Here is a 13679-nt window from a genome sequence, read left to right as displayed (position 1 = left end):
GGTCCAAATTGCTACAGTGAACCACTCTGAAATGTGCTTTCGGTTTGGGATCTTCCATGACAAAGTTGAGTACGGCACTGAAATGTTAGGAAATTTTCCTATATTGGGAAATAATTATTTTCACCTGTGAGATGTCATAGTTTTGTTGCAGTTTCATCAGTTTTTAATAACGACATCTTAATGTTTTTTTAAGCAACATTCACTTGTTTGCATAGGCTATGTATGTGTTTCATCCATGAATGCCCCCCCCCCTGTATTTACTAGAATTATGGAGTAAGAATCATGGCCACTGGGTGTACGTCACTTCACGTGAATGATATTACAGAATGACATCTTTTCAGCTACAACACGTTACACTTTGTCACATACTCCAATAAACAGGTGATCCACGTGGTTTTGCTATTCCCTTGTTAAATGAAATCTCATAATCCTGTAACAATTATGAAAGCCCACCCATTGATTTTCGTTTTATCTCCCAGAGTGCAGCCTTGTTCCCCCTTCCTCGAATGTCTTTACCCAGACATCCCAACGATCCCCCTCCTGCTTACATTCTACCCCTCCTCCACGCCTGCTCTTTGCAATGATTGACAGATTAATATATGTCTAGCTACGTGTCTTAGAAATCAAAAGGAAGGTGCTGTCAGAATTGCTTGTCAGAAAATGAGATTAGGTGCTCTTGTCATTTGCTGAGGATTGCAGTCTTTCTGAGATAAGGTTGCATTTAATGAGTGTAAAAAGCCTCCTTGTGGAAAATAGTGGGAGGGAGATCTTAGTAAGGGAAGAGAATTATCATTTTTTTTCTTGGTGTCAGGCGAGTGGTTTATCATCCAAGTTGATATTGTGGCACCCTGGTAACCACTGATAATGGCTCGTGGGACTATAGTACCACGTTCACATTGCTGCAGCTTGAAATGTGATGACTTGTTACCCCCATTTAACTCTTCTGGGATTTATATACAAGAACCCCAGTGAGACTGGGAATGGAATAGCCATAACATGGTAAATCTATATTATAAAACGCTTTAAATGTACATTCTCTTTTGCGAGCAGATTAGTGTGTAGCACTTACAACATAGATAGGAGCTAATGAGGCCCAGATCAATAATATTATGGCAAGAAATGCTCACTTCTCTTTGTATGTGAAGAAGATGCTTACCCACACCACTCCTTTTATAAATCTTTCAGTGGGAAAAGAAGCATTGGGCAGAATAGTGATACATACAAAAAATACATAAAAAAACACATTTGCATATGATTATTGAATTATTGTATTTCCTTAATTTTTAACAGTATTAATATAACATTGTTTACTTTTGTAATGTTATTATACTAAACATAAGATATTATTTATTTTATTCTGATATACCGTAGTTTCACATTTTATACAGGAACTGTCATTTGAGACAAAATAATAACCAAGGAGGACTGGCAACATTCAGCCTGGGGGCCAAGACCAACCAAGTGACCCTAGAAGTAAAGCACAATCCATAAAACATGCCCAAAAATGTTCCAGTCGTCATACAAATTCTTTCTCTGTTACTCTAGAAAATATGGTGGCCATATGTGAAATTAAAAGTGTGTGGGGGGGTTGCCACTGTGCCCCCATTATCAATGCCCTTGACCATAAGTAGAACCTACACTAAAAGTTATCACTTTTCATTCCTATTTATATTCTAACTTACTTAGGTTTGTAGTTTCCTTCTCCATCATCACATCTGAGACATAGCCAGAGCATTTCAAATTCTCCCTCATTTGCTATGGTCCCTCATTAGAATCCTATATGTAGCCTCTAATGCAAGAGATTATAATCAAATGGGTCGCTACATCAACTGGTTGCAGTGTACCTTTGGACAGCCAAGGGTAGAATGGACAGTCAAGGGTCATCAGCTGTCAGAGGTGAATACCTCTACTACCAAGCTTGACTTACACCACTTTCTAGTCCAACCATGGCAACAGTCCTTTCACTCAAATATAATAGTAAAAAGTACGTTTTGCCTCTTACCATCATCTGTTGGCATAGCTGTTACCATTATTACAGGGTGTAATCTGGGCCTGATTTAGGAGTAAAATTGGCCCCGGCCCGCAGTTTATAAAATGACACACAATTTTGGGGCAATAAAGTGACATGGGTGGTACCATGGGGCACTGGGAATTTGCCAGGTTTTCTTGGTGGCCAGCCTGGCCTGGGTATGATCCCTTACTCCCAAATCTAAATATGCTAATTTATAAAATAACATTAACATGGTTACAGGAATGGAAATTCAGATATAAATATACTGATGAAGATGATGCTCTATAATCAAACAAATGGACTGAAGAAAAGAAAAACATGCCACTGTTACAAGACGTTCTAAGCGTTCCATCAATAACCATAAGACTTAAATATACTGTAACGTAAAGTGGCAACTAATGTCTTGGCTTAATCACAGTCTCAGAGCTGATAACAATTTATTACCGTTAATATCACCAAGGCATAGAACTACCAGATGGCCCCTTTAAACAGGAACGCTATTTGAAAAGTCTGGATTGCAGTGCTGGATTCAAACCATTGCTGCTCTGCATGATGCATTTTTTAATAGGCGTCCCCATTTAAAATAGCCATCTGGCCACCATACATTATAAAAAGACAGGGCTGAGGATTGCAGGAGTGGGAATCCCAACAACTGGATTGCTAGTAATTGCATGCCCATTCTAATACCATCCTTATTATTATACTTATATTTATATATAGCAGATTCCGTAGCTATACAAGGAAGGAGGACTCCAAATTAACAATAACATGAACAAACGTAAGACATACTGGTACAGAAGGATCCGAGAGGCTGGCTCTTGCAGGCTTACAATCTATTAGAATATTATTTTGATGTCCCTCCAGCCACTGCATATCTATTTAGATGTGCTTTGTGTACACTAATTACAGAAGCAGATATTTTACAAAGAATAGATGCCAAGAGATAATCCATGGAAGTCTGTGAAAAGAACCAATGACACCACTATATACTCCCATAATTATATGTTTAATTCCTTTGATGTCTAAAAGACCTGCAATTAATAGCTCTTTCTGTTCAGAAGAGCAAGGATTATCGCGGATAACGTAATCATAAAAAACAGTGACACTGCTGGCTTGGAACATTGTTCACGGTTGGATGTGGAAATTTCATCAAACATCTTCCTTAAACACAATAATAATAATATGTTTCTTGTAGTAGAGACAATCTGGATGTCTGAGTCTTTTTAAGGCCCTTTCTTTGATGCATTACTAACATTTGCTTGCAGCTGCCACAACAGCAGGTCTTTTGTCTGAAAACAGTTCTGTACAGTGTATAGTTTTTATGCAAGCCATATGGAGAAAGACAAACATGGGAGGATTTAAACTAAAAAAAAAAATGTTTTATAATAAGATTTGTAGAAGGTGACAAAAATTCTTTTGGGCTTCTGACCTCTTCGATGAACGGTTATAAACATATTCATAAAAATAATAATAAAGTTGCATTTTTGCTGGGTTGTTCCTTCATGACAATTGCTTGCATGTGTTGTTGCTAACCTCACAACGTAGTGGCGCATTGTTTTATTGTTTATCGATTTATATAGCGCCATCATATTCTGCAGTGCTGTACAATGGTAAGCAGGACATAAATTAACAATTGCAACTTACAGAAATGGAAGGTAAGGAAGGCTCTGCTTGAATGTGCTTCCAATCTAGAAGATCGTAGGAGGCACAGCGGAAAGGGCAAGTTTAATGGCAGGATAGCATTATGGTACTTCGGGGGGGGGGGTTCTCTGCACATAATTCTCAAATTATTTGAGGCCCTGAAGGCCTATATTAACTGGAGCATCCTAGATTACGCCTAACCTTCATCTGACCATTTTGATAGATGTTGTGGCCATACGTGTTCCGAAGCTCTGTAGTCTTTTAGATGTTAAGGAATGCATCTCAAACAAATGTCACTGTTTTAAGTGTTAAGTTTGATATGGTTACTGAAATTCTGATGTATAGTGCCCGTGTTTTCATCCCTCCAGTGATTTTACAATGAACTCCTTAGTCCACAGCTGTCATCCTCACTCAATAAAATTACTGGAATTATGCTCCCCTTCTGTCCACAGTTGTAATCATAGTCAGTGCTTATAGCAGATAGCGTGCTAGCTCACTACATAAGTACCTAATTCATCTGTTAGAAACGTTCCCACTGCTTGTCTAAAGCCATTTTCCCATCAGTCCTTGCTAATGTCAGACCTTATATCAATATTAAGTCAAATGTTCTGAATGTGCAGTCTACAGGCACAGTATGATATCACAATGCTCTAGTAAACATGGGTACTTGTAGAGCCAAATGAAAGTATAATGGGAGACTTAAGTTAAAATGTGTTAATTCAAAAATATGTTTTCCTGTTAGCCTGACATTTGTAATTGTTGGAATTCCAACAATTGATGTGCGTTCTTCACAAGAGCACTGACAATTTTTTTTAAACAGTAGACATTGACATCTCCTGCATCTCCGTGTATTTTGAAACCAACCATGCTTTATATAAGGTGTCAAAATCCTTGAGGACCGATAGCAGATCATAGTTTAGGTAATTACTTTGTACATAAGTGATGTAATTACCAATAACTATTTTGATTGAGTTGCCAATGCTCATGGTGGGCTATCCAGAAAATCTGGCCTGGTTATGGCTCTCAAGGTCTGGAGTTTGTCTTCCATGTTTATAAGACTTTATCTTGGTCACAAAAGTTGTTGAGCAGCATGTGGATATGGGCAGCTGGAGCGCTTAAGAGGGGATAGTTGCACCCTTCGTTGCTCTGATATAAAGATTTGGGGCCATTGTCTGTTTGTTGTGTGTTGTATTAATTCTAGGGCATGTACAGAACATGGGACTTTAGGGGAAAAAATCACTGAATCCTTTCTGTGTTCTGAATTTGTATGCATTCCTGCCCTTTCTGTTAATGTGTTTTGAATTATCCACTGTGCATGTTGTTTTCTAAATGTGCGTTTGGTTGATTTATTACTGGACCAACTGGCTGGCATTGCCCCTGGGCTGAATGTTGCCAGCTTTCCCCTATGGTTTAAGGAAGCCTCATTCCCCTCTTTCCATCTATTCCCTATTAAACATGCACAAATCTTTCCCCTACTGTTCCCAAGAATATATTATAACACGTCCTCCGTCGTAAGCTAATGTGCAGGCAGGCTGTTCATGCCTCTCACAATTGTTTTTAATGGTTGATGTTGTGCTTGTATCACTAATTTGAGGCATTAAATCCCATATGCTTAACCTTCATCGAAATGACTGCACATACATTCACACCGCAGTATAATAGTTAACAAGCCATTGAGTACCTTTCATAACGTATGAAATATTACGTTCAATGAAAGATGTTCCTGCATTTGTGGAATTGTGCCGACACATTTCTAAAATAGTAAAATTAAAAAAAAAGAGTAAAATTCCGTAGAACCAAGGATATTATGTTCTAGATGATGCAAGGAGATACACTGTGGCATTTTGTCACCCAGCTTGCAGGCACGGACAGGTACCCAGGTACATATTGAAATGTTTTATCTGTAGCGGTTCATTACTGATGGATTTATTGCGTAATAAATAGAAAGGTGGCAAAAAAGGGAAAAAAAAGCAAAGGGCAAAGTAGTTTCAATGATTGTCAGGTTGATGCAGGATGTAAGAGGTGGGGCTGCCTCAGCCTGTGGGATGTCCCCAGCCCTGGAATGCAGTCTATGAATAAGCACTTGTATTCAGTGTGGAAATCTAGAGTGAAAGACACACACCTATAGAGCTAGAGAAAGGAACCAGTGTGACCGCCTGTCACAGTTACTGTGGGTGATCTGCAAGAAACCAGCATCACCCCACTGCACAGTTAACTCCAGGGCAAGGAAGGACAGACATGCCCACAGAAGACTGCTTGGTCCTCAAAGGCTGACTTTCTACCTTTTTGCTGGAAATCTGATTGCTTGGAAGGATTTTACCTGTGATCAAGATTCTAATACACAGCAAATATCATTTCACTGCATCATAAGCCAATCGGATGTTTTTAAACAACCCCTGGAAGGATATATTCGAATGGAATTCACTTTATTTCCTTAATTTTATTAAGAAGGGGTATGCAGTAAACTGAGTGTTTTCCCCATTTTTTTTTGCACTTTTGCCTGATAAGAGATCCCCATTGAAGGAAGGGCTTTGTGATCGGTGAGGAGGAGATCCTGGAGGTGCTGCTGGAGGTGCTGATCTCCCCTTTTGCACTTTGTATGGCAGATCAGAGATCCCCAGTGTAGGGAGGGCTTTGTGATCAGAGAGGAGGAGATCCTGGAGGTGCTGCTGCTGTAGGTGCTGATCTCCCCTTTTGCACTTTGTGTGGCAGACCAGAGATCCCCAGTGCAGGAAGGGCTTTGTGATCAGTGAGGAGCAGATCGTGGAGGTGCTGATCGCACAGGGGGTGTCCCGGGATTGCGAGGAGCAGCAGGGTGAAGGATCAGCGCTCGGGGCTGAGGCTGTGTGTGTCGGAGGAGGAGCAGCAGCAGGCAGGGGGTGGGGGAGGAAGCTGCTTCTGCTGCTGTCTGTCTGTCTGCTTGAAGGGGGGATCAGGAGCTGGCGGCAGGATCTGCACATGGCTTTCTTTGTCCTGCTGCTTTGATACCTTTCTGCCTGCTCGCATTTTATTAAAACTGCCACCGCCACCCAGGATTTGCAACAGGAAGCACCGGGATATTCTCGTATTTTTTCCTCCTTTTTTTGTATTTCTGATTCTAATACGGTCCTGCATCTTCAGCACAACCTTCACACACGAAAGCACCGATCCCTCTCCTTTACCTCTTTTGTAAGGATGTCTGGATTTATTCTCCATGGGTGGAAGGGACCCTCCTTTCGTGGATTACTCTGTGTGGTTCTAAAATACTGTATTATTTAACGTGGAGAAGAATTCTAGAGACACAGAGAAGTCAGATCTGGAATTTAGGACCTTGAAGACTACAGGAAGCAGGTATGGGATCAGTCATTCACCCTGATGCCCCATGCATGACACTTTGCCCCCTTATTGTCCCATGTCTTTCAGGGATCAACAATCCTTTGTACACAACATTCTAAACTCCGATCTAGTGATTGTTGGACCTTTAACATTTTGTTTCTCCTAGACGATCCATTGGGTTATGTTTAACTTCTAATGGTTAAAAGGGTTGCAAGGCGATCGGGAGGTCCTTCTTAAATGCCTGGCTGTATATGTGTGTATATATATATATATATATATATATATTTATATATACACTCTTTCAAGGCTTTCAGGACCAAGGAGAAATGAAACCTGACATTTTGAAATGCATGGGAAACATAAAGCAGCCTTTTGATGACCACCAGGGCCATGAAGGGGGTTGTATGAATGAGTTGCAGATTTTGATGGAGGTAGATTAGAGATGCAGTGACAATACATCAAAGAGAGCCAAACAGAAGTATTTGTCTTGCAGAATACATGTACTGATCCTTGGATGATTTTTCCCCCCTGCTTAATTGTGTGCTTTGCCTGCCACGTCCTTTGTGCATTGAATTGTACTGTACTTCCCGGAAAACAATATGCTGGAAAGATTGCTTTGATCTGAGTCCCAACTGGGCAGGGAAAAGGCAGAAACTCTCTAAGAGAGGTAAGGCTGCCATATCTGTCCCTCACTGCTCTCCACCAGGTCTCCCTATCCCCTTGATCCATACATTTCTTCCCAGCCTCCTGCACCGTATGGATTTTGCATTATCAGGACCAATTACAGAATGTGTGCAGGACAGTTTCCATATACTAGAACCTGATAAACACCCCCTCCCACCCCACCCCTGGTTATTAAAAGCAAGAAAAGAAAAAAATGAAAATAAAAGAAATTTGCTTGGATTCAGACATCCACGCAAATCAACAGCAAGTCGCATATACACTGTTATTGTGTAAGTGTAACAGTTTGATTCTACAGATCCTAAACATTGGACTGGTAGAACGGAAGGAAATAAACCTAAAAGTTTAAAATCATATATAAACATTTTTTATAGTGGCTACAAATATAAAATATCAATGTACATAAGATATATATATATATATATATATATATATATATATATATATATATATAACAATGTTTATGTGAGCATGTTCATTTAATGGAACCACAAAATTTCAAAACTTTAGCATTTTCAAAAAAATTCTGGCTGTCTAATTGTGTGCAGTTTGTTTATTTAAAAATTCCCTTTGGTAATTAGAAAGCACCCGTTGGTTAAATGTAAAGCTATATCCACTGCACAGTGCTGCGGGATGTGACTGCGCTTTATAAATCATTAAATAATAGATATATTTCCCTGCAGTTTTTTTCAGTGGATAAGAACAGTTTTTTTTTATTTTACCTTTCAAAGCATTTTTTTGTGTGGTTTTGATTAAAAGTTGCGTAAAAACAACGCAGAATGAAATTACGTTACCCCATGATTGAGTTAAGTAGTCTAATTTTTGGCAATGCGAATCTGTGATAGTCAATGTAGTCATTAATAAAAATTGACGGCAAGTGAATAGTCGCAGTCACTTTAACTGTCATATGAATAGGCATAGGCCGTAGACCGAACAAGAGGAAAATATCCTTTGCGTTCGTAAATTCTGAAGTCCTTGAAAAAAGAATCATTTAAACAATTGTTCGAAAGGAAATATTTTAACAAAAGACAATACTGTTTTGTCTCTATAATCCAAGTATTACATACATATATACATACGTAAATATGCCTTTTTAGATTATATTTAGATTTAGCTGACATCATTATATTTAGATTTAGCTGACATCATTATTTTCTAACACATTTATATGTTTGTATGTATATATACATAGGTGTGCATAAATCTCTCACATATGGTACATGGTGATTCGAGGCGTAAGGTAAATGCGCAAAAGTATGCGTTTTAAGTTCTTTTTTGGGTTCTTGTACATTGTCCTGAAATTGTGAAAGTACGCAATTTATTTTTGTATTTATTCATTAGCAATACTGCATCAATAACAGTATAGCTATTGGCCTAATTAATTGAAGATCAGTCTCACGTTTTGGCTGTCCTCTTCGCTTGGGTTAGATCGACCCTTTTATAAATGAACGGTGAGCTCGGTTTATTGTAAATAGAACACCGTTTGTATCGGATAAAAGACGTACAAAGGAAGTTGAATGATAATTTTTTTCGTAAACAAAGAAAAAATGAGGACGCAAAGGCAAATTTCCCTGTTATGCGGAAGCCTGATCAAATAGTTAAAATTTGAGATGGGGTTTCCAGCAACGTCGACCAGCAATATCTAATTCTATAGATATTTCTATCTGGGTCAACTTGAAAAAAATACAAAAGTATAATACAAGAATTTTTACCTTTTCTTGTATTAGTATTTTTCGGTCTATGATATAAATTGTATGTTGTATTTTGTTTGTAAGAAGTACAATAAATTTTAGACCGGACATTGTTTTTTTTTGCAAGTTTTTTTTGGGTTACAAAATCAAGGTGGAGACTCGGGATTTGCTAAAACGTTATGTCTCGCCAAGATGTAAATTGAATTTTTTAATTTGGTAAATAAGGCTCTTGGGATGTTAACATACGAATAAATGACCAAGTGATGTAAATTAAAGTTTGCCAAAAATACTAATATTGTTTCTATATTTTTTTGTGCAGTTTTGTTATTCACAAACAAAACGAATGCTGTGGTTTACCTACCCAGATGTTTGTGAGGGCATATTAAAAATCTCTCTATGTTTGGGTGACCTTCGTATGCGGACATTTTTACCATTGTGGCCATGTTTATGTGTCTTAACCCTTTGAGCACTCTGGCAGCAGAAGTGTTCATTTGAATATATCTGTCACAACGATTTGCGACAATCAAAAATGGTTGCGTGCTTCAGATCTGCGTCTTTATGTGCCGTAACAGAAATATGAAGTACTGGTGGATTTTTGAGTTATTCCTCTCACCGACCGTCTTCTCAATCTGAGTATTTCATTTGTATTTAAAGAGAATTTGTGTTCCTAGTTCCATAGATACCTTGCTTTTGTCTGGCCCCAAGCGTGGGTGGTTTGTGTTGCTTTGCACCAACCTAACAGTTTCAGCACCCTCTCTGCTGTCAAGAGGTGCTTAGTTCATGGTCTTGTCGATGACCTCTGACCTCAAGATCAAAACAAATCAATACTGTTGATGAAGTCAGTTAGCATAAGTGAGTGGCCTGAGTATGTGTGTGTCTTGGACATTGGTTTTCACTAATGCCTAATGGAGCTTCAGCGAGACCATGATTTAAGTGGAGCCAGTAGACAATGAAACTCATAATGTGCGTATTTACATGAATGTGTAGCTGATTTGCCATCAGTAAACACATGTAGCTGTCATTATATTTAGACTACTCTAAAACTGTAATATAATAAGAAAATAACACAGTAAAGGAAATGAAATTAAGTACAAGAAGCAAAACAGTAAATAGACGTAAAGGTATACCCTTCCAAGGTACATAAGTCACGTCTTTTGTTGAAATGGCGAAAGCACATTTGTGGCTCATATAACCGAAACTGTTAAGCATCTCAAAAAACGTATGTGCGCAAAAAACGCGTCCATATAAATATATATGGCCTAAAGATTCAGGAGTAGGTCTTCTTACTGCTAATATATTTTTATATAGTAATGCGAAAAATGTAAGCGGTTCTTTTTTCTGTTGACCTTTTGAATACCAAGAGCGATGGCGACACATTGCAAATCGGTTAGATTTTCCATGTATACAGTGCGTGTTTGTATGTTTTCCATCTACACACATAGATATAAACACGTTTGTACGTTTTGTGGTGTTTCTTTATAGCTGTGTACGAGGCTTGTGTGCTTAAATTTGTAGAGGCGCTTGAGCTCGAAAAAAAAACCAAATGAAAACAAAATACCAAAATACCAAAGTTTAAACAAAATACCAATGTGACATAAATGTCCTGAACCAAGAGCGATTAGAAATAATGTGTCTCTGAGACCACTACACCACTGCACTGCTTCAGTTGTATTGTATTTGCTAGCACAACAAGAAAGTGCAGGATTCTGGTAACAACATCATCTAGAATGAAAATCCCTTCTCAGAATTTACGTTGTGATTTGTGCAGCTAAACAGCACCACCTAGTGGACGGAACAACAGTTTTTCTTTCTGTGACCAAGGCAAAATTGAGTTCATTATTGGAAAATTAAAATCATGCATTGAAATGAAGTCATCTTTAATACTGTTTAATGGCGCCAGTTACATGTATTTAAGGTCTGCGTGGCCAAGTGGCCAAGTGCTTCTGGAAATAATGAAGACATTTTAGCTAAAATGGCATGCAGAGAATTAACACCTAACAAGTTTAATGCATTTGACAATTCTACGTTATTCTAAGAGATTTGAGATATTTAACCAGTGTCTTTATTTTTTTTCCCTCTAGGTTTCGGATGCCAGTTCAGAGAAATTATTTAGCACCCTCCCAAATAATGGTAAGGCTTTAAATGGCTCTTTTCTGATAGTAAATGTCAATTTAAAATGTACCTTTTCTACTCAACTTAAATGTTTTTGTAACATCTGCTACTTTCATGTCCATTGGCTATGGCTGTGATTTAAGCCTAATTAAATGCTATGCTTGTTTTGGCTTCAAAGAATCATTTCCTACATTTGCATGACATAGTGTAGAATAGGAGAGACGGGTTTACAGAATGTCTGTAGACATAAATGAAAGAAACCTGGGTTCATGCAGTAGAATATTTTGAGTCTGTCCTTCCATCTTGTTTTGTTTTTGCTAAGCTACAGATTAAATCCATATTCGTAAAACGGCTCGATAAGTAGGACTAAGATGTGTTGACAGTTTGTTGTAATGAAATAATGGGGAGAATGTGGCAGAATATTATAGAAACATATAGTCTTCGATTGTTTTTGAACTGTAGCTCACACTATGTTGGCTAGCTGACTTTGATAGCAGTTGTCCAACAACTTCTGGAGATGTGCTAGGTTGGACAGAGCACAGATGAAAAGACGCAAACCGGCTGTATTCTCGTAGGAGGAATGAGTGTCGGATTGTTATAATAGTCCAAAAATTTGAGATCCATGGCTGCCTTGCTGCAGGGACTTGTCCGAACTCTTCTTACAGCAGGCACGTTTTAGTAAAACAATGACTCTTGACACCTCTGACTTGGTCGCTGTGTTATAATACCCCCCTTGTGTATAATTCAGCGCGTTTCTGCTGTAATGTTCTGAGATTAACACCGTGCTTTACTGAGATTTTAATACAGTTTGCAAATTCTTGCTAAGGAAATGAATTGGTTGCTCCAAGTCTCAGATGGCTGCGTTCTCCTTCGCACCTGTCTATAAACTGACCTTGGCTTGTATTGTTGGCTAGTATTTAATGCCACAGAACAGAGGAAACAATTACTATCTGAGGTCGTCTTGAAGTCACATTTCACTCAATAGGTTCAGCGTTTCCTTTCCAGTGCTGTGAAACAGGCCATCTGTGTTTGATACTTATTTCCCCAACGGCTCTAAACAGGTCACATTACGTTGATGCATTGCAGATATTACAAACAGAACAGGTTATGTGAAAGATGGAACTGATAGACTTTTCAATGAATATAATGTATCATGTAAAAACACCGACTAAACACAGGAAATAAGTAACGATCCGCGTTCTAATCCCTCAGCCGCATTCAATTTGATTTAATCGTGTTCTAACTTGTGTTTATCTTTCGGAAAGCATCTGCGTTTTATTTTAGCTTTTCTTATAATCCTTTATAAACAGTGATGAAATAAATAGTGATTTAACCCTTGAAGGGAGAGATAAATAAGCTGCATGCGCCATGGGGTTGTCTGGGTTTGGAATATTGTATGAATTGTAGCATATTGCAATTCAGCCATCCTTGAAAATAGTTTGGCGTAATATTTGAATGCTTGAAATATTGCTTTCGGTGATATTGAAAACAATAAGTATATCTTTATGTTTATTGGCTTACCTATCTATCTACCAATGTTTAGATATCTTTACTATACTATAGAATAGACGTGAAGCAAAATATATATATATTTTTTATAATCAGAATATAATAGAAGGCATGGGAAAAAAAAATATGGCACCTTGTAACAATAGCTTTATATATCCCTAATTTGCTGTAAAAGGCTTTGGAATTTGAGCAAGGCCTTTATTGGGTCGTTGCCAGAAGAACAGATAGCAGCCCAGTCAATCAACATTCCTAAACTATAGTGGGTTTCTAGGGTGAAGGACTCTCTTCACTAGAAGAATGAGAAGTGATTGATGAAGAGGATGCTTTCTTCCTCTATCTTTTTCTCTTTTTTTATTCCCATTTTTTTTTTATTTGTGTTTACTTACAGGGTTTGATTTGTGGCATCTATTTGGTTTTGAATACGAATCATTGACAGCAAGACTATAGTTCTTTCTTTTTTTGTTGTTGTTGGTGTTGTGATTTAATTCTCTTGAAAGAATCCAAGGTTCTTTGTACAGTCCAAAATCAACATCAGCTCTTCTAAGCTTTTTCTTGGAAATCCGCACACAAATAAGCCTTTTTGTAGATGGTAGATTATTCTTTTGGCCTCTATTTCCATTAAAATGGATTCATTCTTCCCTGTTCATGAGGTCCTCTTCTTGCCATATGCTAATTTGTGCTAGTAACTTGAATGCTTTAAAAGAATCAATAGATACATG

General features: G+C 38.1%; 1 protein-coding gene across 1 annotated transcript in view; it reads left to right on the top strand.

The window, feature by feature from the left end:
• AUTS2 (activator of transcription and developmental regulator AUTS2) overlaps positions 1-13679 on the top strand; it is a 617139-nt gene that overhangs the window by 548835 nt on the left and 54625 nt on the right. Inside the window, exon 6 of the mRNA XM_053454913.1 lies at positions 11421-11469. Within this exon, the coding sequence (XP_053310888.1) occupies positions 11421-11469 (49 nt within the window). The remainder of the gene's footprint in view (positions 1-11420; positions 11470-13679) is intronic.

This window comes from Spea bombifrons, chromosome 2 (genome assembly GCF_027358695.1).
Source record: "Spea bombifrons isolate aSpeBom1 chromosome 2, aSpeBom1.2.pri, whole genome shotgun sequence".
Lineage (NCBI taxonomy): Eukaryota > Metazoa > Chordata > Amphibia > Anura > Pelobatidae > Spea > Spea bombifrons.
The sequence above is the reverse complement of the archived record's forward strand: the minus strand, read 5'-3'. Positions and strand labels throughout refer to the sequence as shown.